Source organism: Passer domesticus, chromosome 2, assembly GCF_036417665.1.
Source record: "Passer domesticus isolate bPasDom1 chromosome 2, bPasDom1.hap1, whole genome shotgun sequence".
Taxonomy (NCBI): domain Eukaryota; kingdom Metazoa; phylum Chordata; class Aves; order Passeriformes; family Passeridae; genus Passer; species Passer domesticus.
In genome coordinates this window covers 105708857-105735531 of record NC_087475.1, presented here as the reverse complement: position 1 = coordinate 105735531, position 26675 = coordinate 105708857, and the positions used below count along the sequence as shown (strand labels likewise).

The 26675-nt window shown below is 39.3% G+C and overlaps 1 protein-coding gene across 7 annotated transcripts in view; it reads right to left on the bottom strand.

Moving 5' to 3' along the window:
• The window catches only part of STXBP5L (syntaxin binding protein 5L), a 185074-nt gene extending 160888 nt beyond the window's left edge, over positions 1-24186 (bottom strand). For all 7 annotated transcript variants that reach the window (XM_064410300.1, XM_064410301.1, XM_064410306.1 and 4 more), the window contains exons 1-2: positions 23994-24186; positions 7395-7492 (exon numbers count right to left, since the gene is read on the bottom strand). In XM_064410300.1, the coding sequence (XP_064266370.1) occupies positions 7395-7492; positions 23994-24182 (287 nt within the window). In that variant the 5' untranslated portion in view covers positions 24183-24186. The remainder of the gene's footprint in view (positions 1-7394; positions 7493-23993) is intronic.
• Between the last annotated feature and the right edge of the window lie 2489 nt (positions 24187-26675).

Sequence of the window (26675 nt, the reverse complement as noted above, 5' to 3'; positions counted from 1 at the left end):
CATTTCTTGAACCTCAGGAAAAACTGTGCTTTTATCCCACACCTTTCCTTGAGGTTTAGGCTGAAATAGTGTGTGACTGTGTCTGTCCCACTTCCTACTGAACCACTCATCACATGATTCATCTTCCTTGCTGTGCAAGATCCTCATGGGAGAACTCTTTGGTTTCAGAAACTTCTCCTTAGGTATTCCCAATGCAGAGACAATTATTCAGTCATTGCAGGCTTTCTACCACCTAATGGCCATTCAACCCTCCACAGTTCCCCTTCATCCCTGCTTTCCCTCCATTAACAACATACGTGCAAGAAAGGCACCTAACATCAAGAAGTTATCAAGGATTTAAATTTAATGAGTGCCTGTAGCTAGACAAAAATAGGTCTCCTTCCACAATACTAAAATGCTCCCACTGTATGTGTCCATGGTCTTTTACTAGATATTAACAACTTTCCTAAGTTATTTGGAGAAGTATCAATTCCCTCTACCATCAAGAGTACCTGCCAGATAAAAGCAAAAGAAGAAAAGAGTCAAAATAACTGAGTGTGTAGTATGACTACACATTTCTGTGTTGCAAGGGTGTCTGCCAAATTTAGGTCATGGATGTTTGTCTAAAAAAGATAGTTAGCAGACTGGAAAGGAGGGCAAATTGATGTGCTTTATTTCCTATGCACATCAACACTTCTGTTGATGACAAAGTTTGGAACAAAGAAGGTAGGGAAAGCTCGAAAGCTGACAGAAGGTCTAATTAAGACACATCACTTATTTGAAATACTTGACTATCACCAATAGTCATAATTTCACTATCAGAGTAAGCTGAGGGTTTTTTTTTTTTTATTATACTCAAAAAACCCCTTGTAACAGACATCCAGAAAGCATTTTTTTTGCAGATAGTGTTCATAAATACAGTCATCAGCTCCACTTAGAATGCTGCCAGAGTCATCCACCTGTATGCCAGTTTTGCATGCATCTCCAAATATATGAAAATCTACATTTTCTCAGTAGATTTGTTTGCAGATGTCAGATTCCATTTTTATCTTCTGGATAAACATCAACTGAAAGTGAGGGAAGTCCAGTACATTTAACTGTAACATATTCAGTCTGCTTACTTAAAAAGCATGAAAGAGGCTTGGGAAAAAAATGGACCCAAATTTATGAATGTATGCAGAAATCTTATATATATATATATATATATATATATATATATATATATACACACACACACTTATATATATATATATGTGAATGCACACATAACCAGATGCACAGTAGCCTTAGCATAGAAAAAAATCTCCAGACTCTGGTTCTGGTGGATTTAGTAATACAGGTAAATTTGTTTATTTTGGTATTTTTTACAATAATTTTTATTCCTGTAGATTGGCAATAAATTTATTTCTGTAATAACCTATTTAGCTATCTGTACACACAAATATAGACATTTGTATATTGATTTCCAGGGAATTTTTAAAAGAACTTACGTTAGGAGTACTGACTCTCAGTGAAGTCTGTATTTTGAATAGCTCAACTTCTCTAGAAAAATCTCAAATGCATTGTACAATGAGATAAAAGATGAAATGTATCAATGATTCCTCCAAGTCAAACAACAGAACTTTGAGTTTATGATCTTGTATGCGCTACCCCCAATCCATCTGCCCAATAAATCACACAGAGTAAACAGCAGAGAACACAGTCGGCTTATTTTGAGGATAAAGAACTACTGAAACCTTGTTTAGATTAAAAGACAGCAGTTCCAGGGAGAGTAAATCTGTCACAACTTATATTTAGCTTTTATGCCACCCTTCTCACAGACCAAAACCCCAAGTTATATTCTCCTCTTTTCTTTTAAAGTACATCCAACCTGATGTCAAACATTCTTTACCACATTTCCTTTAGCTACTGTAAAATTCCTTGCCTACTCAGAACTCTGCCAGCAATGATTTAATTAGCACTATTTATTTTCTTTGCCACATTTTTTTTTTTCTAGAGCGCACAAACAGCCTCGGTTTTACCTCCCAGGAATACAGTCTCTCTGCGTGCATCAGCTGCTGAGGATCCATGACGTTCAACAGAGCTATCTTGGGTTTAGATTTCACCTTCCCCTTTACTTGGCACAGTAACTCTGGAATTGAAGATATGTTTACTGGCTGTTTCACAGAAAGAAACAAGATGATCTTATAAAATCATTTAGCTTGGAAAAGACTTCCAAGACCACCGAGACTAACCACTAACCCAGCACTAAATAGTCCACCACTAAACTGTGTCCCTCAGCACCACCTCTGCATGACTTTTGAACACTTCCAGGGATGGTGACTCCACCACTTCCCAGAGCAGCCTGTTCCAGGGTTTGACAACCCTTTCAGTGAAGCAATTTTTTCCTAAGATCCAATCTAAACTTCCTCTGCACAATCTAAGGCCATTTTCTTTTGTCCTTTCAAGTACTTGAGAGAGTGATAAGGTCCCCCCCACAACCTCCTTTTCACAAGGCTAAACACCCCCAGCTCCCTGAGCAGTTCCTCATAGGCCTTGTGCTCCAGACCCTTCCCCAGCTCTGTTTCCCTCCTCTGAACACACTCCAGCACCTCAATATCTTTCTTTTACGAAGATTGGACACAGGATTTGAGGTCTGGCCTCACCAGTGCTGAGTACCAAGGGACACTCAGTGTCCTGGTCCTGCTGGCCACACTATTGCTGACACAGGCCAGGATGCCATTGGCCCTTTTGAAGCCATGTTTGTTTCTCCACAAAACACACTTGTCAAAATAAGTGTTGCTGTACCTTATTTGATATTCAAAAATCACTCTTCCTATTAAAGCATTGGAAGAAGTACATAAAACAGGCCAGAAAAAGTTGTTTCAAATATGATCCTAAAGCAGAATCTCCCTTAAGCAGAACCTGTAGAATTTTTGTGATTTCCAAATGGCTTTACAAGAAGATGTTTTTAAACATAAGTAAGAGAGATGATATCTTCCACACCATTCAAAACTGAAAGACTATTTCTATATTTTGCAGCAAATTTCATAGACAGCCACAATCTGCCATACCTGAATTTATCACATGCAATTTCATACACTAAGACAAGTCAATTTAATAACTTGCTACTTAGTGCCAAAATTTTGTTACTCCCCCATTTCCTTCTCTATCCAGTCCCAACTGCACTCCTTCCACTTTATGCACCATTCTGACTAGCACTGGAAGTAAGCACCAGATAAATCAGTTTGCTAATCTGGCAGTAGCACAGCAGAAGAACTGGTATTTTGCCAGGTTAGTGCATTGGATGGCTCACAGTAATAGATCTGACAAGCAGCAGAACTGGAGCAAAGGAAGGATCAGAACTGTGCAGCTAAGCTAAGGTGGGGATAGAGCAACGCTTCCACTGGCATGTGTTAGTGAGTCAGAATAATGGGGTTTTTGCCTAAGTAAAAAATGGCCACTGTATTTTCTGATAACATGGCTAACAAAGAGCTATTCCTACCGGAAAAGCCTTGCATGGGTGGCAGATGCCTTACAGCTTTCCTTAAGCAACTAACAGTGAAAGTGAAGATCTCCATGGCCCACAACCTGCATCCATGGCAATATGGAGCCTGTAAGTCTAAAGAATATGTATCAATAACAGCAGCAGACCACACTGTAACACATACAAAACATATTACTAATTTAAGCCTTTTTGATGGTGAAAAGGACTCAGTGACTCCAGCAAGTACTTAGAATGAATTTTAACAATAAATTCAGCAGAATAAATGACAATATAGAAATATGCATTGTGAAATCCGAGCACAGCATGCCACTCCTTCAGATCTGTTACTGGAATAATCACTGTTAACAATACTGATTTTAATCTATTTATTCAGACTGAGAATGTGAAAAACCCCCAGACTTCTCCTTTTTCTCTGAAATCAAGAAGAGACTTAAGAGACCAAGTATCTTAATTTCTCACCTTGTTGTATGGCAATACAGAACCTTCTCTGACTGCACAGTTGGTTTTATTGTGTCAGAAGGTTCTTCACTGGGACTAGAGAAGATGGATATGGACACAATCAGAAAAGGAATTCCATTTCATAGCCCAGCTTCAATTGAATGTGTTCTCCTGAAGCAAGGATATTCCACTTAGAGTGGCATCAAGCAATGATCTGAACAATGATCACAAGTATGGGAGCTGGAAACAGACTTCCAACAGGAAGAAAACACCTCAAAGGAGAAATGAAATTTGCTATCTTCAAGACTAAGATAAAGAATGACCACATGCCAGAGCAACTGTTTCAGGAGTGGGGTTTTGGCCCTGTATTTGCAGACTTTGTTAGCTTGTGTTGGTAGTAGGGATACTCTTCCATCAATGGTTTGCAGTGCAGTCTGGTTCTGTGAGCTGCATCTATGAGGATCCAGTACCCAGCAGCCATCACTGTAGGTGATGCCTGCAGTTGTTTGAACTTCCTTGGGAAACCCACAGAGACTGCTAGGATCAGTAGAGTGTAGCAACAACAATTCCCAGTGCTACAGAAGCTAGAGAGAGCAGTTTCATCTAAGCACCTTGAAAAGGAATCTAGGAGAAAACAAATTGACTGCCATACCAAAATGAACTTCCATTTATCTCTGCATTCTAATGGCAGCTTATGAATAATATGCTCTATTTCAGGACAATTTAACATAGTCAACTTCAGTACTGCTGCTGGATCACTTGAAATGATCACCTGAAGGCCTGATGTTAGACATTAATTCACAACACAGAAGGACATGCTTCCTTTTCTTTAGAAACAGCTTGTCTTTTGAGACCTGTTAACTTGTGACTAGTAGAAATACCAATACCTTGTGAACCTTTTAGAAAGTCAAGGAAGCAACAATACCATCATATGACTTGGACTCATCACAGTAAAACTTGTTCAACATCATTACATGAATACTAAACATAAATTCAGTCTTCCCATCCTTCTGCGTTCCCTAAAGAAGAGTCCGATACAAACCAGGTACTTTTGGCACCACCAGTAAACAAACAAATAAATAATTGGGTGAATTTCTCTGATGGCAGCCAAATCCTTTCACTCCATCAACAATACTGTTTAGAAACACCAGCCAAACACAATGTATGTATATAAAGAACTCCCTTTTTCTTACATGACATACTCATGGCAGAATGAAATTGTGCAGTTCTGTTAAAAAGTATTTTCACAGGATACTGTGGAAAGCTTAGAGCAACTAAACCCTGTATTTTCCTTAGTTTGCTAAAATAACAAATTATGAATTGTACTTTCAGATGTAATACTTAATCTGTTACATCTTAGCTTGAATTTTATTGCCTGATTTCAACAACTACAAACATCTGCAACAAAACTGGCTTAAATGAATGGTGTTCTGAGGGTAGTCTTAGGGCCTGTTTCACTGCAAATTTGTTAGTCCACAAGTAGGTATTTTATGTAATATGTTCTGCAAAACTTACAGCCAAGTGGAGAAACCTCGGTTAAAATTAATAAAAAAGTAATTCTTTTTATGGCATCCTCTGTCTTCAAAGCACAGTTTCCATTAACTCAGGGCTCAATTAAGCAAACCAGGCTCTCTGTGACTAAGCTGAGAAGCATTTATGTTATGACATATCTTCCAAAAAAAAAAAAATCAAATTCCCTGGTAATCCTGCTGCTCTTGCTTGATTAAGAAACTAGAACTGGTAGAAATTTTTTCCATGAGTGAGGCAGGAGTTCGCTAGCAAAGAGGAGAAGAAATGTTAAAAGGAAGGACACTTTGAAAAACATTCTTTTCCCTTCTGCTAACTCTTTATAATCTATTTTTACAGAAAACCTATAGAGAATTTTATATAAGCTTAAGGATATAGCTATTTTTCCACTTCATGTTCCATTCCTGTGGCAGGAGGCATGCAGGTTTAAATTAATTCTACATAAACCTGCATTAATTCAGGCTCTGCACCTGAATTTTCCTCAAAGGAGGGATTTGTTGAGATAGAGGATGCCTACCCAGTGGCAGCACTGCTCCTAGAAAATTGCTGAGATGGAAAGAAGAGGTGGGCTCAGGATTCAATATTCTGCAAGGTCCTCTTCCTACTTCTACCATGAAATTCCCAATACCCTCACTCTGAAGATATCAGTGAAGCTTCCAGGGACAACGCCCCAGATTTTTAACCTTGCACACCTCTAAAAAGAAGAAGAAACCATGACTACTAGACTTGCACTTCCCAGAAGTACACAAACTCATGACACTTTCTTCTTTGCATTTGAACATAATATATTCAATCTACTTCACATAGGAAAGAAATAAAGAGTAGAACTACCAAAGCAGAGCTTGTCACATAACTTGAAGTTTAGTTGAGTCTTGCAAGAAATTCTGGATCAGATAGAAATTGAGGCTTACGAAAATGCAACTGTTCAGATCAAGAGTACCCAAAAATGGAAGAACCAAAGTTTTAGTAACGTTACATGAGGCACAGGCTTGCTTTCCACAAGGAGATTTTTCTTTACTTTGTAACCTGCCTTGGGTTCATTACATTTACAGTTACCTTGGGAACAGGGATAGCAAAAGAACCAGAAAATATTATATTGCTGTTTCATTGTCCCCTACTTTACACCCATAATTTATTTGGCTACAAAATGTTTGTAAAAAACATTGGTTTATTAGTTCCGTATTCTGTAACTTTTAGACCTTCTTGTCTTTCTCTTTTTTTCCTTGCTTTATATGCATTTTCATTGAACTGGAAAACATTGGAACTACGCCAAACTAAGAAAATTATGTAGAGAAACATTTTGAAATACAGCACATTTAAATATTCTTAATTTTTTCTTCAATTTAAGTCTTCAAATCTTAATTACCTTGTAATTAAATTTATTCTGTATAGACTTCTAACTTCAAAATCCTACTGTATTAAAAACAACATATAAATTACTGGCACTGAAGTACCTTTATAATTAACAAAAAGAAATAGGCACTTTTATAGTGCTTCACCTTCTCCTCTGGGAAAAGATGAATTCTGTCCTGAAATCGCTTATTTCCCACCATTCACTTGGAAGTGTCTAAATTATTTCATACACAGCCATCTAACTGCAATCTAACATTGGCTAACTGCATTGCAGCAATGAATTTATTTATTGCTAGCACAACATTCACAACTTGCTCATTACCACTTTGCTGTCCACTTTTACTTTTCATGCTGAAAAAGATCAATTTTGTTTTATCTTAACCAATATATGCCAAAGCCATATGCTAAAAATGCAATCAGAAAATGTTCTTTGAACCCTTTAGGGACCCGGTTGATTCCTCAACAGCACATTTTTTTCCAGTCTGTCTCATAAAGCAAAATAAGTAGAACATAACAACTGCAGCCTTACCTGAGTGCTTGAGGAAGGTAATTCCCATCCCTGCATTACAAATACACAGAAACGGTGCAAATTCTGAATGAGAAAGGATACATTCGTATGGCTCCTGTTCTTGTTCCAATTGCCAGAATTTTCTGAACTGGGTCAAAAGCTAAGGCAGTGGGTAGGTAAGGAAAGCCATGGCGAACCGTCTGAAACAGAGCAAAGGAGCAAAGTGACTGAACTGCAGGAGAACAGCATCAATGTTTCCTGCTTATGTTTTTCTGTATGTTGTAGCATTTTCAATACATTTCAAGAGAAGTATTTAAAAAGATACAGTATTTCGAATACAGAGGTGAATTTTGTTCATATGAATTTGTAGTTATGCTTTTCACTCAGTAATATTTTAAATGGTTTTATTGCAAGAAAGTAGACTGCAAAGTATATGTATTGCTGAAGTGGTATACTGAAAGATAACCTTAATATGCAGGGCAGCTGAACTGTAAACTGAAAAAAAAAAGACACATAATACGCTTTCAAAACACTCAGCCTCAACAGAACAGCTCCAGCAGAAAGAAATGGAATATGTCCAGGGGAAAAGATCCAATAAACCAATAAACTGAATCGAGTCTATGAGGTAAAAACCCTTAATATCAATTTAAAAAACAAAGACGCCAGAGAAGATGTTCTCAAAATGAGCAGCTGAACCACTCACTCTTTCTTAATCTTTATTTACAATACTATGCTTTTAATTCTAATTTTTGCAGAAATACTTTGGGGAATAAATAAACTGAGCATGATACAACACATCCTTGACGACTGCCTCAGTATTTTAAGTTACCTTAACCTGGAGGTTATGACCAACATGACTTGGCCAATTCTTATGAGGAAGAATCAGATGAGGGAGAACACTAACATAAGAACAAAAGTGAAAATAACAAGACACATAAAAACCCCCAAGACACATAAAAATACACATAAAAATGAACTGTAATATTTTTTTTTGTGTGGGGCTGCTTTCCTAAAAATGGACACAAAATGCTTTTTTTAGTATAATAATAATAATGGTTTATATTATTTAACAAAATAAAACCTTGAACTCTAGGATTGACTCTTTTTTTAGTAAGTGGTTGGGATTGGAGAGGAAGCACTTTGCACTGAATGAATTTCAACTTTTTAAGCTGTTTTCCTCTTCCTTGAAATTATCTAGCTCAAGAACTATGACTGCTGAAGCATTCAGAAGTCCCTATGGAAGAACGTCAACCAAAGGGACTCCTTAATTACAGACCTGTTGAATAAAAGGCAGCTGATGATTCCACAGCTGTATCACTCCAACTCCTCCATTACAGCTGGAAACACTTGAACTGATATTCACAAGCAGTTTGGGAACAACCAAATGTATGTTTTTCAGCAAATAACCACTTCCTTAAAAGAGATCTTACTTGTCTCGTATATTAATTACTGCTGATAAGGGAAGTTGTTTAAAGAATGTCTAATTATTAGTTTCTAGGCTGAAAAAACCCAGAAGTATATGCTACTTCAGTAAGCTGTACAAAAGTAACTCAGTTTTGATGTTAATGTAGGCATTTATCAAAGACCCCAATTCTGTATCTGGTTTGGTTTGCTTTGTGTTTTGGAGTTCTTTAACTTTCTTAAGTATCAGGATTACTCAAATAGAAAGTTTTTTTTATTCTGCTATCTAAGCTGGGAACAGACTTATACACCCTGGAGGTGGTTTTACCTCTCATGCCACAAAAATAGAAGTAATCATGGATTGTAGTATTTTATAGTTGAACATGCAGCATTACTAATCTCCTATTATATTTGAAATTTCTGTATTCTGGTGAACAAATGTTCTTCCTTATCTGAAAAAACGTTATTTTTACCAATTATCCTTTTTTAATTATTGATTTCAGAAAGACTCTCTATAATAAATTTTTAATTCCTATCAGTTCCAGTCACAGTAAGCTTCTCTGATATTTAGCTATGACTAGAGTTTTCAGTACTATTTTTAAGATCAAAGAATGCAACGATAAATATTTTTAAAGAGTTATTTGCATCCTTGCCTACATATTTAGGATCTGCATTGTATTTGCAGTATTTCTGCAATGTAGAGTCAGACTTCCCATTTGAAAGTTTTGATTGGGTCCTGTATTTGAGATAGAACTCTGTTTTAAAAGAACAATGATGTACATCTTTTCAGGATCATAGCTCAGTACAATTTTTGAACTCTAGGATTGACTCAAAAGTGCTCTATTTTGCAGCCATTTTCCAAATGTGAGTATTTAGACTAATTCCAATTAGGAGGTTTTTGTGACTGCAAAATTCTGCCATTTGTAAAATATTTTTTAAAATTTTGTTGAAATCCACTGAATATCCAAGTAAATTACACCTTTCAAGTAAAATATTTATATTTATTGGGATCCCGAAAGAACAAAACCATTTTGGAAGGAAAGCCAAGTTATACAGTACAGAGTTAGGGCAGAAAAAGATGTCTCTATAACTGAGGGTTTGGCCCAAATTAGTGCAGCCTCAGAAATTATTCTGAAGATTAAACCTGCTACAAAAGAATATGGAAAATCTTTAACACTCCAAACTCTCAGGTTCTTGTCCTCAGCTTTGGTCCAACAAAAGCTTTTTGGTCCTTTCTTTTTCGAAAGACTGTGAGAAAGATTGACATGAAAAGCCAGCACTTGGAGTAGACCTGTCAGCTGTGCTTTGATACAGCCCCAGTGAGCCTGAGTGTAAGGATGAGTAACAGTTCTACAACTGTGCCTGGGCTTCCTTACAGCATTTACTAACATATATGAAAAAGAAGAGAAGGCCACAAAATTAACTTGATCCTAGGGTGACCAAAAAAAAAAAAAAAAGTACATTCTTGTTTTATCTGAGTTATGTCCAGTAGGAACAACAGAGAACAAAACCATCAATGGTGCTCAGATATGCAAAATGAAGTAGTTGGGGTCAACAGCAGGCAAAAGCAGAAGTATGGTTAAAAATCAATCTGGGTGCAAAGAAATATAGGGGGGCCTAACTACCCCAAATATCCCAAGAAAGAAACTGCCAAGAAAATATTATCTGAGAGAGAAAAACCAGACAGCAGATGGAGCCAGGACTGCTTTTCTCCACTTTATCCACCTTCTTTTTATGTCTCCTTTTTGGGCACGCTGTCTCTAGAGGCAGTCTGTGCTCCCTAGGACAGGGAGTTTCCGTGCAATATGCAAAACAATTTACTTGAAACAGAACAATTACAAATGCAGATACAATTTCATCATAAATCTGTGTTCAGCATAGTTATTTTCTCTTAATTTCTCTTTTAAATCATTTTAAGCAGTGAATTGCATGTATATATCATTAAAGTAATCTTTACACAAACGATTTACCTAAATTAATATAGGAAATTGATTGTTTGGGCTTGCTAGTAATCTACCAATGAACACTTTAATATCCTGTACAGAACATAATGGTATTTTTCAGTCTAAGATACCATGATATATTTCATTAGCTGAAAAAAAAATGCACTAGTACTAATATGCAATATCCAGTATAAATGTTCACAGGGTGCATAATGCAATTCTTCAGTATAAGTTTTCTTAACGTTTATTCTGTAGTAGTTTATATCAGATTTCAAAGACACCTTTTTAATAAAAGTAATTATAACATTCTCTAAATCGCTCCAGAAAACAGAACTAGATAAAATTTTAAACTCTATCAACTAATAGAGTTTACAGGCAAAAGCGTTTCTGAAAATTTGCATAAACTTAAAATTTGTAACTTTTCTATTAATATTTTATAGATACCCTGTTTCATTTAACATCTGACAACAAAAGTGATTTACTTAGGTAAATAATTTTTGAGAATATGTACATTTGCTAAAATTTAACTATGTAGTCTAAAGCTATGGCTCAGCCTACTTCCAAATTGTCACCAACACACCACGTGCAAAAATGTCATTGAAGAATAATTGACAGGATTACAGAATAGAGGATGAAGTGTCGACTGAAACCTCTCCAGCCTCTTGCTCAGCTATGTTGGAAATTAAAAAATGTCAGTGATTACAGCATTTCCACCATTTCAATACTATTTTTAGTATTGTGGTGCTCCAAGATTGTAGTGATAAAAATGAGTGCTTATACAAATGAGCTGCCATGTATTACATCACTACAAGACCATGACATCCCTCATTTATGGATCTCTGTGTCTGCAATCTCTGATTGGTAAGACTGATCTCTTCTCATGAAAAATGGAAAGAGGACAAGGTATCAGCAGGCTTCCAACCAAGGTAAACAACACAGGAGAAATAAATTTTTTATTAGTTAAATTTTCATTTTTTGAAGTAATGCTTTTTGTAAAAATCACAGCTTAGCTACAATTTTCAAACCCAAGTTATTGATTACATCTAGCTCTCAGCCTCTAACAGGAACCAGGGCTTCTGAGCATATTCAAAGAATATTCTAAAAAAACTACTTTTTTTTTTCTTACATAAAGATACCCACAGATAGTTTTTTCCTTGGTGTAAAGCTAGAAACAATCATCTGGAAAAAGCCATTTGCAAAAGGGACTCTGGACCTGTAGACTGGGAAAGCTGATTGCTGTCCATGACAAGGTGATAAAATAAAGACTAACAGAGCACACAGATAAAGATTGTTGCAGAAGTCAGCAGAGCTTCTTCAATGGGAAATCATGTCTGACTAGTTCTCTCTAATTCTATGAAGATGTCAGCATGCAAGTAAAGGGAAAACCTAAGTTTTCCAAAAGCCTTCCAATAATATTCCACTACAATGTTATTAGAGAAACAGAAGTGTCATCGGACAGAAGAAATTTCTTGGTGGACTGACAGCCCGTTAGATCACAGAAAACAAAGGACAGAGTTTTATGGATTTTTTACCATGAAGAAAATTCACAAGTAGAGTTCTCCATGCTTGGGCCAGTTTTATTCATTGTCTTTAATGACCTATAAAAGATAATGAACCCTGAAGTCTCTGAGATCATAGCTAATAGTAAGCTTCTTTGGATAGTGAAATTCAGTACTACCAGTGACCAGCTCCTGAAAGACTTCATTAGAGTGACTTAAGTGGGCAAGAAGTTGATAAATGAGCTTCAGAGTGGATAGATGTAAGATATCTAGAAGAAAAAAAAAAATCTTAACTAGATCTAGATTGGAACTAGCATTTACAACTCAGCAAAGTAATTTTTGGGCATGGTTGTCATTCCTCTGAAATATTTGGTTTAATGTTCAACAGCAACCCCAAAAAGCCAAGTAATATTGGACATCATGAGGAAGAGCATAAGGAATAACACAGAGGGCATCATTCTGCTGCTACAGAAAACCTGTGTGAGCCCATTGCTTGAGAGCTGTATGTGAGGGGATATGACTAAGACTTTACCCACTAAGTGAGTGGGTAAGCTAAACATATATGGCAAAGCCATGGAAGTATTCAAAAGAAATTAAAGATTAGTTTAAAATAGAGGGGGGGAAATGGGACAAATTCATTGACATGATTGATAAATAGATTTTAAAAGGACCAGCAAAAGATACTCCCTCTGACATATGAAATCCAGTGATGGTGAATGATGGGAGATTGGAAAGGGAATGGACTGCAGAAAGTGATGTAATTTATTACCCTCCCTAAGTGACAATTCCGCTGCCACTGCCAGAGACTGGCTGCTGGGAGATATGGACCATGGGTTTGTCTCAGCAGGCCATTTCTTATGAGCTTATTATCCTCGCCAGTAGCAGTGAAACAGAGAGGAAGAAAAAGGAGATCAGTATTGGTGGAGAAAAATACAGTAAGGGAAAAAACACGGAAAATGCAGGCACAAAAGAGAAGTGTTACTGAAATAGGAATATTGGGGCAGGAAGAAAATATACATATAAGAAAGAAGCAGAATTTCATAATCTTTCCCTACAAAAACTTCTGGCATAGAAGAATAATATATTTAGTAGGCAAATTTGGTTTGTTGTTTAATTTTTAAAGTATGCAACTTGCTTTTTTATAAAATGTCACTTAATTAGCTATGGTAGAATTTTAAGAAAGTAGCTGTCCTGGACATAAAGCAGACTTCAAATACCGCCTGAATTTTAAAAGTTTACTTTCACAAATATTACACACCGATAATTATATGAAAAATAAGAGAGATTTTAGAGTATTTGAAATTAACTTAAATAGCTGATAGCCCTGAAAGGAAAATATATTTTTTTGTATAATGAACGTACAAATTTTTTTTTTTTTTGTGTAACAAGATCTCTGCAGATACTTCAAAGGTGTGTTTTTCCACTGTCATTTTCAGTTCTGTAAGCTAGATGCCAGACTATTAAATAAGGACGGTCCTATTTAGATGTGATTCATATAGATACAAACAGCAAAGCTAAGCAAACCACAGGGGAAAAATAAGGCCTTCTGAATTTCAAAAAACATTCTCCTCATGGTTGTCCTTTGAAACACACTGTAGCGTATCAAAAAAAAATTAATATAATTTACACAGGAAAATCCACAAATAAATAAAATGACATTGATCCATAAGCTTCATCATCTGCAGCTCAGGTGAGGTTGGAAGGGAACTCTGCAGACTGCAGAGTCCAACCCCTCCTGCCAAAGCTAAAGGGGTTGGATTTTAATATCACATTCTGGATCTATTTAAATCAGTGCAGCTATGGCCAAGCAACTGCTTGGCACCTACACCATCCAGCTACATCCACCACAGCACTGAGTTACAGCATAATAAGTTACAGAGTAATACATGAATATTACCATCCCAAGAGAGGCATTATGCCCTTTGGAGAAATCCCAAGTCCAAGGGAGAATGATGCATGCAAAATTCCTTCACCTCTTCCCTTCCTACTCTTCCTAAAAGACTCTCCCAAGTCCAAAAACAATAAAAACAAAACAAACCAAAAAACCAAACCAAAAAACAACAACAAAACAAACAAAAAACCCCCCGAACCAAACCAACAAACAAAAAAAACCAACACAATAAACCCCAGGCAAATATACAAAAAGGGAAGAAAAAATGAGGCTACAATGAAGGAATTGCACCCACTGTACAGTAAATATGGCATCATGTACTTCCTACTATTGCCATGTAAACAGGGCATCAGCATGTGGAAAAATCTCCTGATTGGTCATAAAACTATATCTACCCTTGTCTTTAATGTAGAATTATAAAAAACTCCCAACCCTAAACTACTGATTGCGAAGTTCATTTTGGCCTACCTACTGAAGCAAGACTTCAGCCCACCAAATGGAAAACCTTTATAATCAAAGCAATTCAAATAGCAGCTCCATTGATTTTGTTGTAGCATCATTTAACTGTATTACTCTAGAACCTGAGACAGGCTGGTTCAGAATATCATCTGCCTGGTGGAGATCTGCTTCAGGGGCATGTACAAGAACTGCAAAATCATTCAACTTATCTGATAGACCTGAAAGGAAAATATTTTTGTCTTCACTATGACTGTGGATACAGAGAATAAGATAATTTTGTAACTTTAATGAGAAATTAAACAAAAAGAAAACTGTTTTTATTAAGTTTACATCAGACCAACATAACAATTACACTAATTAATTTTGCATGACTTCCCATTTTTTGGATTTTCTGCAACTTCACTACTTTAGACTAATTATGTTCTGTTATGGCTGATTGTGGTTTCTGCTCTGAAACAAATGCTTCGGTTGCTGCTTTCAAAATATTTTGTTTTTAAAAAAACCCAGCCATACTGGGGTATTGAGAAAATGTTACTGCTGTAATAAAGTTCTTGAAGGATGGGAAGTTTGGAGGAAGGAAGAAAGGTCTGGGGAATGGCAGGGGAGGAAGCTAGAGAAACAGAGTGTTAAAACCACTTTGATACAAAGATAATCTGTATTATTGGTTTATTCCAGTGAAAATCTGTTTTGCAATGTAATTTGGCATTCTTGTATAGAAATGGTATTACCAGTTTTCATTAGTAGCATGTACAATGTTGTTTACTATTTAATAATAATTCATAATTAATCTTCTCCCACCTTCCTTCTGTATACATGCTGTATGCAATTTAAAGATTTTTTTTCTGATGTTGAATTGAGAACTTAATCTGAAAATAACAGCCAGCATCTCACCTCACACATGGTGAAGGTATATTCCAAATGAAATGCAGATATTTTGTGGCAGGTTTTTACCAGCTCACAGCAGTGAAATCCAGCAGATCCTGCACATCACTGTCCCCCTCTGCATTGCCCATGAAGGACACAGCTCAGACACCAACAAAAACAGCCCAGCCAGGATCATAAGAACCAGATCTCTGTTTACATAACCACAGGCCACTTTCCCTGCCCTTGCCTCGTTCAGGGAGCATTTCAAAACATATGTAGGGACAAACAAGGAATAAAGCAGGCATCTGTGGACTCAGTAAAATTAAGTTGCATCCACAGCTACGTGGAATGTATCTGTAACACGTGTGATGATGGACAGCTGTAACTGAGAGCACATCTCCACCCTGAAGGGATACAATAGATGGAACAGGATGAACGAAGCAGAGATGAGCCTTCATTAATTTATTATTGTTTACTATTTTTGTGATGTCCAGTGGATAACACGGAGATCTTCTCACAGGAACTGTTGCAAGGAACACAAACAGAACAGCATTCATCCTCCTCACATGTTGTATACTGTTCAAAACAAATGTGAGGGAGGACAGAAACAAAATGTAAGCAGACACTTCAAGAAAATAAAAATATGCAGTAAAGACTAGATTGCCTCACATATAGACATAACTGGATACTAGCTGAATAAGGGACCTGACTTCTGAGTGCCTGACCTCACAGCATTCTTACATAACAGACTTCTAAATGAAACAGAAGCAATTATTTTTAATTTGTTGGATTCAAATTCTGAAAAAAACACATGCTACCATATACACATGCATCTACTTGTACACACCACAGAATTCAGTACGTCTCCTTCTGAGTCCATGCATTCATTAACCCAAAGTTTTGAATATTGAGGTTGGTTTTTTTCAGTACTATATACAACTTAACTACAAAGGAACCATAAAGAGTGCACCTCCTCAGACTTTGACCCTAGCTACAGGTGACAGATTGTGTCTAGTACTTTTTATTATTCATAGTCTTTGCTGGTGATCTGTTAGGAATGGACACAGCACTGCACAAAGATAACATCTTATTACATTTGAGCACACTTGACAGCCATCTGTACCTAATAATATTGCTTTCTCTCCTCTCCACAGATGCACATTACTTGTATTTCTAATCCTACAGTCCTCTAATTTTCCCCTATAATGACTCTAATACACATTGTGACAAATTAATATACCCCACAATCGACTTTCATAAGCACTTTTTCTTAGAATAGCCAACAGACCACTATATTCATGTAGTTTAGGAAGGTGTATTAGTTCACTCTCTACTGCTTCCTATTATCAGTTTATAAAGTGAATATACTAATTTTTCACAGTATTTTCACAGAGACTTCAAAAAGTGTTTTGGGCATAAATCATTCACCAGGGAGTATCAGATGTCTCAGAACAGGAAGCAGATACAAGTGAATATTCAATCTAAACGAAGTGAGATTGGGGTCTGTCTTGGATTTAGTCCAGTTCCACTGAGGGCAGCTGCATGCTTTACACAGAATATGCATTTCTATCTGGGAAAAAAACCTCTAAGCAATTTTTTGGTCATTTCTTTAAAAAATTAAGTGTAAGTATTTTTCTTCCAGAAGTAAGAAGGGGGCAAAGTTGCTGATGCAACTACCTTTTGACATGACAGCTCCTCAATCACTGTGAGCCAACCAGTCTGAATTTCCTCCATCCCTCCCGCAAGAGATTAAAAATTGCTTTTCCCACTGCAATAGTGAGAAAAATTCTCATTAACTACCTGGTGACCCTCAGCTGAGGAATAATATAGCCAGTGTTCCCACTAGAGTTGGAGTTGTTCAGCCTGGAGAAGAGTAGGCTCCAGGGACACCTTGGAGCACCTTCCACTACCTAAAGGGGGTTAAAATAAAGCTGGAGAGGGACTTTTTACTAGGGTATGTAGTGATAGAACAAGGGGAAACAACTTCAATTGGTTTACCCTCATCCTCTTGTCCTAAAACAGAGTAGATTCAGATTAGATATTGGGAAAAAATTCTTTACTATGAGGGTGGTGAGGCACTGGCCCAGGCTGCCCAGAGAAGCTGTCGATGTCCCATTCTTAGAAGTGCTCAAGGACAGGCCGGATGGTGCCTTGAGCAGCCTGGTCTAGTGGAAAGTGTCTGTGCCATGGCAGTGGGGCTGGGACTAGATGATCTTCCAACATCTATGATCCCATGGATTAAGAAAAAAACACCCAAAAACTCCCAAACCAACAACCAAAAAAACCCCACTTGAAACAGGACACAAAATTAGAGCAAATATCTTAGCCTTTAGGTTTCCCTTTGTGAAATCAAGAGTTGAACTCAGTGATCCTCAAGAATCCCTTGCAACTCAGGTAATTTTTTTTTGTTGTTAAAAATGCAAGGTCAACCATAAAAAACAAAACAATTTTAAAAATACATTAAATAATCTATGCAGTATGAATTTGTTCTTCTCTTGTAGGGATTAATTAAATTATCCTCTTCTGCCATAGTAGAGTGGAGCCAGAAATCCATCTGTAGTCATTTGGGACAGAAAGGAAATTCAGAGTCATTCTGGCTGTGTAAGGTGGGCATATAAACAGAACAACTAACCTGAAGATCACTCTGCAACTGTGCAGAATATGTGCAACAGAATGTGAAAACAATGGGAGGCCCAATGGGAAGACATGGGATAAGTTAAATATGACAAAAAGAAAAACAGATGCAAAGCAGGTCAAGCTGTAAACTCAAAACAGTGGACCCTGAACATTTTGGATTTTCTGTGGCATCTATACTGCAGGGATAATATCATTTCCATCTCACAGAAATATTATGAAGGTCAATTCATTAATGTTTATAAAGCTTTCAGAACTACAGTGGTGAGCACTTCTGTTGGAAAAGTCCATGGGGAACTTAATATTCAGGCATGCTCTGAGTTTTAAGTATGCAAAGAAATATTGAAGTACTTTCCTATGAGCAAACACTATTTGTTCTGCTAAATTAAACCTATAGAAGAAATATGGGATCATGTAATTAAAAGTCGTCTGTGCAAACAAAGTTATTTAAGAAATGTAGAACTTTTTGAGTGCTTTATTCAGCACCCTTAAAGGTCTTGAAATAATTTTGAAGATGTAATTGCATGTGTTAGCCATGAAGGGTGTGCAATACTTAATTTAGGATTAATAATGCAAAAATACAGATATTTGCAGAAAAAAAACCCAAACAAGTGAATCCAGTTATGCTACTATAGGTACCTTAAAATCTTCAAAATTCGTTCAAAAGAAGCTTTTTATGTGCTATGCTCTTTCCCATGGGTAAGTCCTATTTCTAATTAATACAAACACTTAAAAAAGAAGAATAGATTATGTTCATCACAAATTTCATGAAATTATTATATTCTAATTTAGAAGTGCCATTTATGACTCTGTAGTTTTAAACAAAATAGGTTTCTGCACCTAACTTTAGATCCAAACTCTGGTATACAGAAAAAAAACCTTCCCCACATTATTTTATTTACCATTTAAGTACTAAACAAACTCTGAGAACTTACAAGTAAAAGCTCATACTAATTTTAAAATGTAGCAATTTGCAAACATTTTAATTTTTGCTCTCTGTACGACCTTAGCAAGGAAACAAGGCAGATTAACCAAACAGCTCAAACTGACTAAAACACTGTGGCTAGGTTATAACAAGGATTTTTTTGTCTTTAATACTTCATAACCAAAAATGTGTTCCTGCAGCATTGGGCTTAAATTGCCATTCCAAAATTCATCTTCTCTCTGTTATCACTGAACTATACTGTCATGTTGCATTTGCAGCTAAAATACCTACTTGGCTGTTGTCAGAAGGATTAAATGTTTATCTTCATAGGCTGACAAAATAAAGCATTATGATCTATAAAGTCTGGGAATTAAAATTTAAGACCACCTGATAGGAAATCCAGATAATCAAGGTATTTAACTCATTGACTGTATCTTGAAGGCCTGTTTTTGCCAAACATAAGCAGGATTAGGAAGGCACAATTGCAATTGGCCATGGGATTCCATATCAGTTTTAACAAAAGCCTGAAACTGTTCTGGCCTCCATGGGTTTTGCATAAAGACTGGGTAATGAACATCCTAAAACTATGACTATACTATCAATACACACAATACAGCAAGAGTTAAAGGATGTTTATTGTCTTGCAAGACTACCCAGTAATAATACTGAAGACGAGTTTGGAAAAGAACAGAAATCTCATGCTTTGGGGTTTAAAGGCAGTCCATAACCATTTGGGAAGCAATTCTTTGAGAAGATTAAATTGCCACTTCTTGGACCTTTTCAAGAGTATTCAGTTGCTGCCCACAGCAAAAGAAAATGTGTTAGAGTAGATTAATTTTATACCTGGTAAAGTACAACTGTTACTGTGCTCTTAACTGAGGTCTTGATTTTAAAGTTATTAACCTCATGCTCTACAAAGTCAATTCAACTCTATGATTGTTCTCCAAGAAAACCCTGAGTAGTTCTACATGGGAGACCTATTTTCATGAGGAACAAGTACATCACATACCAAAGCAATGTACATCTTCATTCTTATTCAGTTTTTCCCAACTGTGTCATTCCCTAACAAGCAACCTCCTGGAAAAAGTAATAAAATCACTGTTTTCTCCTTTATGCTCAAAGTTCTACTTAAATGATTTATAACATCCTAACTGTGAGCTTCTCACTTCCTTTATTAATAGCAGATCTTTCCCCAGTGCCATATTTTAGTTTCTGGATGGTCTGAACAAACACAGGTGAGCCTAGAAATGCTTACCAGAGGAAAAAACCCCAACACATACACAAGGAAAATACAAAGAAGCAAACCCAAGGAAACTAGGTCTATCCCAATTAAAATTAACAAAGACTTTAGTAGCTTTTTCTGCTGGATCATGCCTAGTTTTAGGATGATGCTGCTATCTCACACATTCAATTCAACCAATGTGAACTATAATCAATATTTTCATGATTTGCACTTGGATACCAAATCCCAAGAGCAGCCCCTAGATGCAGCCTAAACTGTACCTCAGCTTCCTGCTGTCACAAAATGGGTAAGACAATATTTCACACTGCTTGAGTACTTTGAAAATGGTGCCACTGATTCATTATTACAGCTACCAAGATCTAAATTTATCATGCTTAAAACAGGACATAGCTATTTCATACGTAATAGTTTCAAGAATATTTCATTCTTTCAATATGGAAGATCACATTAATGATTTAAATCTAAATGCCAAAAGTAACTAATTGAGAGCATCTCAGTGTAAAATATTCAGTTTACTTCTGTTAAACTCCAATCTGTATCTCAAAAAGACACTGTGGTCATAACCAATCTAAAAATGCCACAAAATGGAGAGCTGGCTTTCAGGTGTGTTACAAATGACATCAGGAGTGTTACCGTTCAAAACAGCGTTCTGCTAGAGGATTGGATCTGTCTTCTCAGTCAAGCAGACCTCCCACAAACTTCAGAAAGGCAACTTATTTACATAAAAACTGCAGGGAAAGGCCCTTTAATTCTTAAGTATGAGTCAGCTTTTATGTTTCACTTCTAAATGAGGATTTTTATAATCAGCAAAGAAAGGAAAACCAGGCTTAGGTGCTACTTAGGCCATTAGCCCAGATGCCTCGACGCTGCAGATCACACACCAAAACTGCCATTAGCTTTACCCAGTTCTGCGAGAGCAGGATCACAGATCCCTGCAGATCACACACCAAAACTGCCATCAGCTTTACCCAGTTCTGCGAGAGCAGGATCACAGATCCCTGCAGATCACACACCAAAACTGCCATTAGCTTTACCCAGTTCTGCCAGCAGCAGGATCACAGATCCCTGCAGATCACAAACCAAAACTGCCATTAGCTTTACCCAGTTCTGCGTGCAGCAGGATCACAGATCCCTGCAGATCACACACCAAAACTGCCATCAGCTTTACCCAGTTCTGCCAGCACCAGGATCACAGATCCCTGCAGATCACACACCAAAACTGCCATTAGCTTTACCCAGTTCTGCGTGCAGCAGGATCACAGATCCCTGCAGATCACACACCAAAACTGCCATCAGCTTTACCCAGTTCTGCCAGCAGCAGGATCACAGATCCCTGCAGATCACACACCAAAACTGCCATTAGCTTTACCCAGTTCTGCGAGAGCAGGATCACAGATCCCTGCAGATCACACACCAAAACTGCCATTAGCTTTACCCAGTTCTGCGTGCAGCAGGATCACAGATCCTTAAATAAGCAGCCCGTATAACTTATGTAACTGAGCATGCAAACACCCAGCTGAAATACCAGAAGTGCCGGACAACAAAAGCTCGGGGAGGATGGAATTTGGGTTATGTGTGTGTGGTGTACTTTTAATGGGATGGAGACTGACCGAGGTACAAGTTCTGGCAGTCTCTGGCCCCTGGAGCAGGCAGGGGGAAGCTGTGCCTGGGTCAGGCCCCACTGCCTCGCTTCCCCTGCCACAGCGCGGGGCCCTCGCTGCTTCTGGGGCTTCCTCCAAACCCGCTCCTGGTGCTCCTGAAGTGAGGCAGAGCTGCTCAAGTGGAGCCTGTGGAATAAACACTGCAGAGTGGCAGGAGCACATGATCACCGAGTGTTGTGCAAGTTTGCTTTCGGCATACCTTTGTATCTTGGAAAAAGGAATCCGGTATTTTGTGTACCACAGACTTCTGCAGTGACATGCATTCATAAGCAAGTGCTGCTGCAAGCAACCAAAGGGTTTCCTACACAAGTATTTACTTTGTTGAGAACATTTTAACCTGAGAGCTAAGACAAGCAAATATTAGCTACTGAAATCTTCTTCAAATGACATATTCCTTTACACATATTCCAAGTAGATCTATCAGGATATAACACTAACTGTCTTCAAGTAATATCAAAGCAAACAAGGGAAATACTAGAGATTAGGAAAAAAAAAATCATCTTATATTGCTTATTTTCACAAATATGCCATACAAAATAAGAATACATCTCACTAAATACAAATCTTTGTCCTTATCACACGACTTAAACATGATAAAACCATGTTGAGTTTTAGGCTTACCTAGAAATCTCTGAATAATGTACCTTGATTGTTTGTGTTATCTTTTTACTGACATGACAAAAAAAGGAAATCACTGTACTGAATACCTGGAGTTTCACACAATCCTAAATTACTGTGTACCTAAGCAAAAGTAGTCAAATGCAAGCCTGGAAAGCAGGTATGATTCTAATGCACTCACCACTGACACTCTATTAAACTACAGAATCATTTGAATCAAAAGGCTGGAACCTGTTGTGGTTCAGGATAACAAAGAACTATAAGAAAAAAAATAATTAAAATTTTGTAGAACCTATCTAAAGGTCTCAGAGTCTTTAAGCCATAGGGGCTCATTCTTGTCCCCTTGCACTCTGCAAGAGTTTTGACACCAGCTGTAGCTGCAAGCCAAGCAGAACTAGAAACATGGTATCCGAGATCAGGGAAGCTGTGTGTCTCACAAGGACCAGATCTGCACACAAAATGTCTCATAGGTTTGTCTTGGTTGTTTATATTTCTTTCTTCTTTCCAAAACACAAAAAGAAATAACAATGTGTGAGAGTTGACTGTCATCTAAATTTCAGATCAATTTGTATCTGATTAATAAAAGCAGAGTATACTTAATAGGTGGAGTCCATTTACTCCTAGTAATGTAAATTACACTAATTAAAAATTCTGGTTTTGAAGATTCTAATCAAAACAAATAAGCAAACAGAACTTCTAGGAAAGTCACCAGAATTCACATAAAACTGACAGGTAATAGTAGAAGACCATAAATGCCTTTCATATTTTGTCTTCATTATAAAAGTATGATTTTCATATTCCAGAGCTGGTCAGAAATACCAAATAGTTTGTACTGTATTACCACTGTAAATAGTTTGTACTGTTTTAAGACCACCACTAAAAGCTTTGTTGCAGAAAACAGACACAAACCAAAATACATACAGGCATATCTTATGCTTTCTACTCATAGAAAATTCCCACTTGAGGAAGTGCGGAGCAGATTTGGCAATTCTGGAATTTATGCTGCCCCACCAAGTTTGCTATCATGCAATCAGAAACTTCAGTACTAAGGGTAAACAGCCACCCTGAATCTACATCCAGCTCCTCACAAATAATTGAAGTCCTGCGTTCAGTAGTCACTGCACTGTTTTTAATTTTAATTTCTAGCTTGTGCCTTTTTCTTAAAATAGAGAAGGAAAACTAGGGAGGATGAAAAGAGTGAGGAGGGGAAGTAGATGCATACAACCTTCAATTTCTAATGACTTGTAAATGTTATCGGTACTAACACCAATTGATTTGCTTTCCCCTCCACAATCCTGTCAGTCGTTTGGGGTCCAAGTGTGAACTTGGAATTCAGCCCTGAGTGCTGAAATCAAGATTTCTATGAATTTACTGACCATCTCTGCAGCAGGAAGAAAAAAAACATCCAGTGGATCTCTATCTTTTCATTCCAAAGTCCTTATACAACCACTGCAGTTCTCAAGTAAAACGCTTATTGGTATCATATTACTACCCCCCCACATACACTCCCCAACCCAGGGTAGCTTTAATTATTCCCATAGAAAATAAAAATACAGCCTTTACCTTACAGATCTGAAAATGATCTGAAGTGAGCGTCTCTTGGATCTCCTCTCTGGGTGTCCCTGCAGCTCCCGCAGTCCCTCCTGGGTGCACGGAGCCACCAGCCCCACTTCCACTGCCACCGCCACTGCTTCCAACAGGGGATGCGGCAGTTAAACCATCCAAAACTTTGCGAAAATTAAATTTCTTCATTTTGGAAAAATCTTTAGGAAGATTTGTGGGGGGAGAAAGGATGTGTCGTAACACATTCAGCTACATGTAGCGACCGAGAAAGTCTTTAATGGTCCTCTGAGTGAGGCAGCACTTTAAGTCTCTTGTGCCAAACAGAATGTCAATATTAGGTATAATTGATCGAAAAATACAAAGGCTTCATTTTGTCAGACGCAAAAGCTACCTGGAATGGTCCTTTCCAAAAATAAATAAATAAATAAAGAAACAAAAAATCCACAAGCAGCAGGACTAAGATTTACGTTCAGACAAGGAACAATGGAACAACCGCCATCGGGTTCGCTCGCAAAATCCACATTTAGCAGTGGTCAAAACAGAAAAGTAAATAAAAAATTCAAGCCGGCATCCAAAACAGTGGGATCCATCCCTTTACCTTATCTGACTAAGATCTGCCTCCGGCACTTGATTATTTCAGCAAAACTACCAAAATGCGTCTACATTCAATTTCCCGTTCCCCTCAAAACCCCTCTGAGCCAGGGGTACCTCTGCTCCCGAGGTTTCCGCGGAGCGGATTCCCCGTTCCCAGCCGCTGGTGCGACTCCTGTTTCTGGTTCCCTGCCCACCCCAGACAACGCCGGCAGCCGCTGCCGCACTCGGAGCTCCTCTCTGTCCCCCGGGCTCCGCGGCGCGGTGCGGGATGCGGGGCGCGAGCCCCTCGCTCTCCTCGCCGCCCCGGCCGCCGCTCCGTGAGGAGCGACGGCAGCGAGCGACCCCCTAAGCCAGTGCTGCCGTCCCGGGCTGGCCACCCGTCCCGTCCCGTCCCGTCCCTGCGCGGACGGACCCCCGCCCGATCACCGAGCCTGAGCCGCTGCCGTGCTCTGCCCCCGGAACCGCTCCGGCGGGACCGGCTCCCTCCGGCGCCGGGGGGAGCGGAGCGGGGCGGGGAGGGGCGGCTGAGGAGCGGAGCGGGGCAGGTGAGCGGGCAGCGGAGGGTGGCGGTGGCGGCGGCGGCTCCTGCCCGCCCGGCGCGCTCGCAGCCGTTCTCCGAGGTACTGAAAGCTCCGCCGGCGTCAGCCACAGCTCCTCCTCCTCGCCCTTCCTCCTCCTCCTCTCTTTCCCTGCCTCCCGCCCCCGGCCGCCAGGCTCCGCCTGCCCCCGGCTCGGGCTCGGGCTCGGGCTCGGGCTGGGCTGCGGGCAGGGGAAGGCGGGGAAGGCCAGGGATTGGCAGGCACGCGCGGGCTGCTATTCCTCACTGCGGCCGCCGCGGCGACGGGACTGGCGGGCACGGCAGAAGGGGCGGCTCCAGATAGGGAACGAGCGATGTCTGACGGCCCCGCGATCTGCAGCCTCTGATTGGAGCGCTGCGAGGATGGGCACCCGCTCCCACCAATAGCAGCAGAGCTCCTGGGCGCCCCGCCCCCAGCCCGGCGGGATGGGCGGGGCCAGGGCAGCCCCCGCCCCACTGCGGCTGCTGAGGGGGAGCAGCCCCGGGGCAGCGGGGCTGGCGGGGAGCAGCGTTAGTGGCGATGGGGGGGGCTGAAAGTTGGTGTCGCAGCCTCAGCTGCGTGCGGGAGGTCGAACAGACGCAAAATTCGGCATAAAGTTGTGTCAGGGAAGACTTGGGTTGGATATTGTGAAAAGGTTCTTCCCCCAGAGGGTGTTTGGGCACTGGAACAGGCTCCCCAGGGAAGTGGTCACAGCACCCGGCCTGACAGAGTTCAAGAAGCATTTGGACGATGCCCTCAGGCACATGGTGTGACTCTTGGGGATGGTCCTGTGCAGGGCAGGAGATGGACGCAGTGATCCTGGTGGGTTGCTTCCAAGCCAGGATATTGTGTGATCCTGTGCAAATGTCCCGTGACGGGAGGTGACGGGCTCGGCCGTGGCAGGGAGGGGTCCTGGGTGAGGAGCCCCCATCTCTCGCCGTGGCACCGCGGGCTCTGCGCGGGTCGGTGCTCAGCCCGCACACTGACATTGCCTCCTCGGGGCCGAATCCCTTTTTCCTTCCCAGGAGGAATACAAAGGACCCAGGGCTGCCCTTCCCGAGGCTCGCTCCGAAGCCGTGCAAATCGCTTGGGAGAGCTCGGTGGCCTCTGAAGCGCGATCCGGCACAGGAGGTGTTACACTGCACACAAGCCTCTATAAAAAGGTTATTCAGGTCAGGAACAAATGAGGCAGCGATTAAAAGTGACTCATGGCACAGCGCTGTCAACGTGGTTGGAAGCCGAGAACTGAATAAAATGGTGTAAGGAATAAGCACATAACACCTCTCCTGTATAGGAATTAATCTGTAACACCTCACCAAAGTGTTCACCTTCCTCACACTTGAGGTGACCAATGAGTGCATACTGGTCACCTCATTTTTCACATGTTTTAGGGGTGCTTAGTGTAGTTCTAGTACCCACTCTAACCCCTAATTTGGTTTTTATGAATCTTACAGTTCTGTGAAGCAAGATAATAGTTTTTATAGTTTTTATTTCAGCATCTTACACTGAGATCCATGCTTTTTTTTTTTTC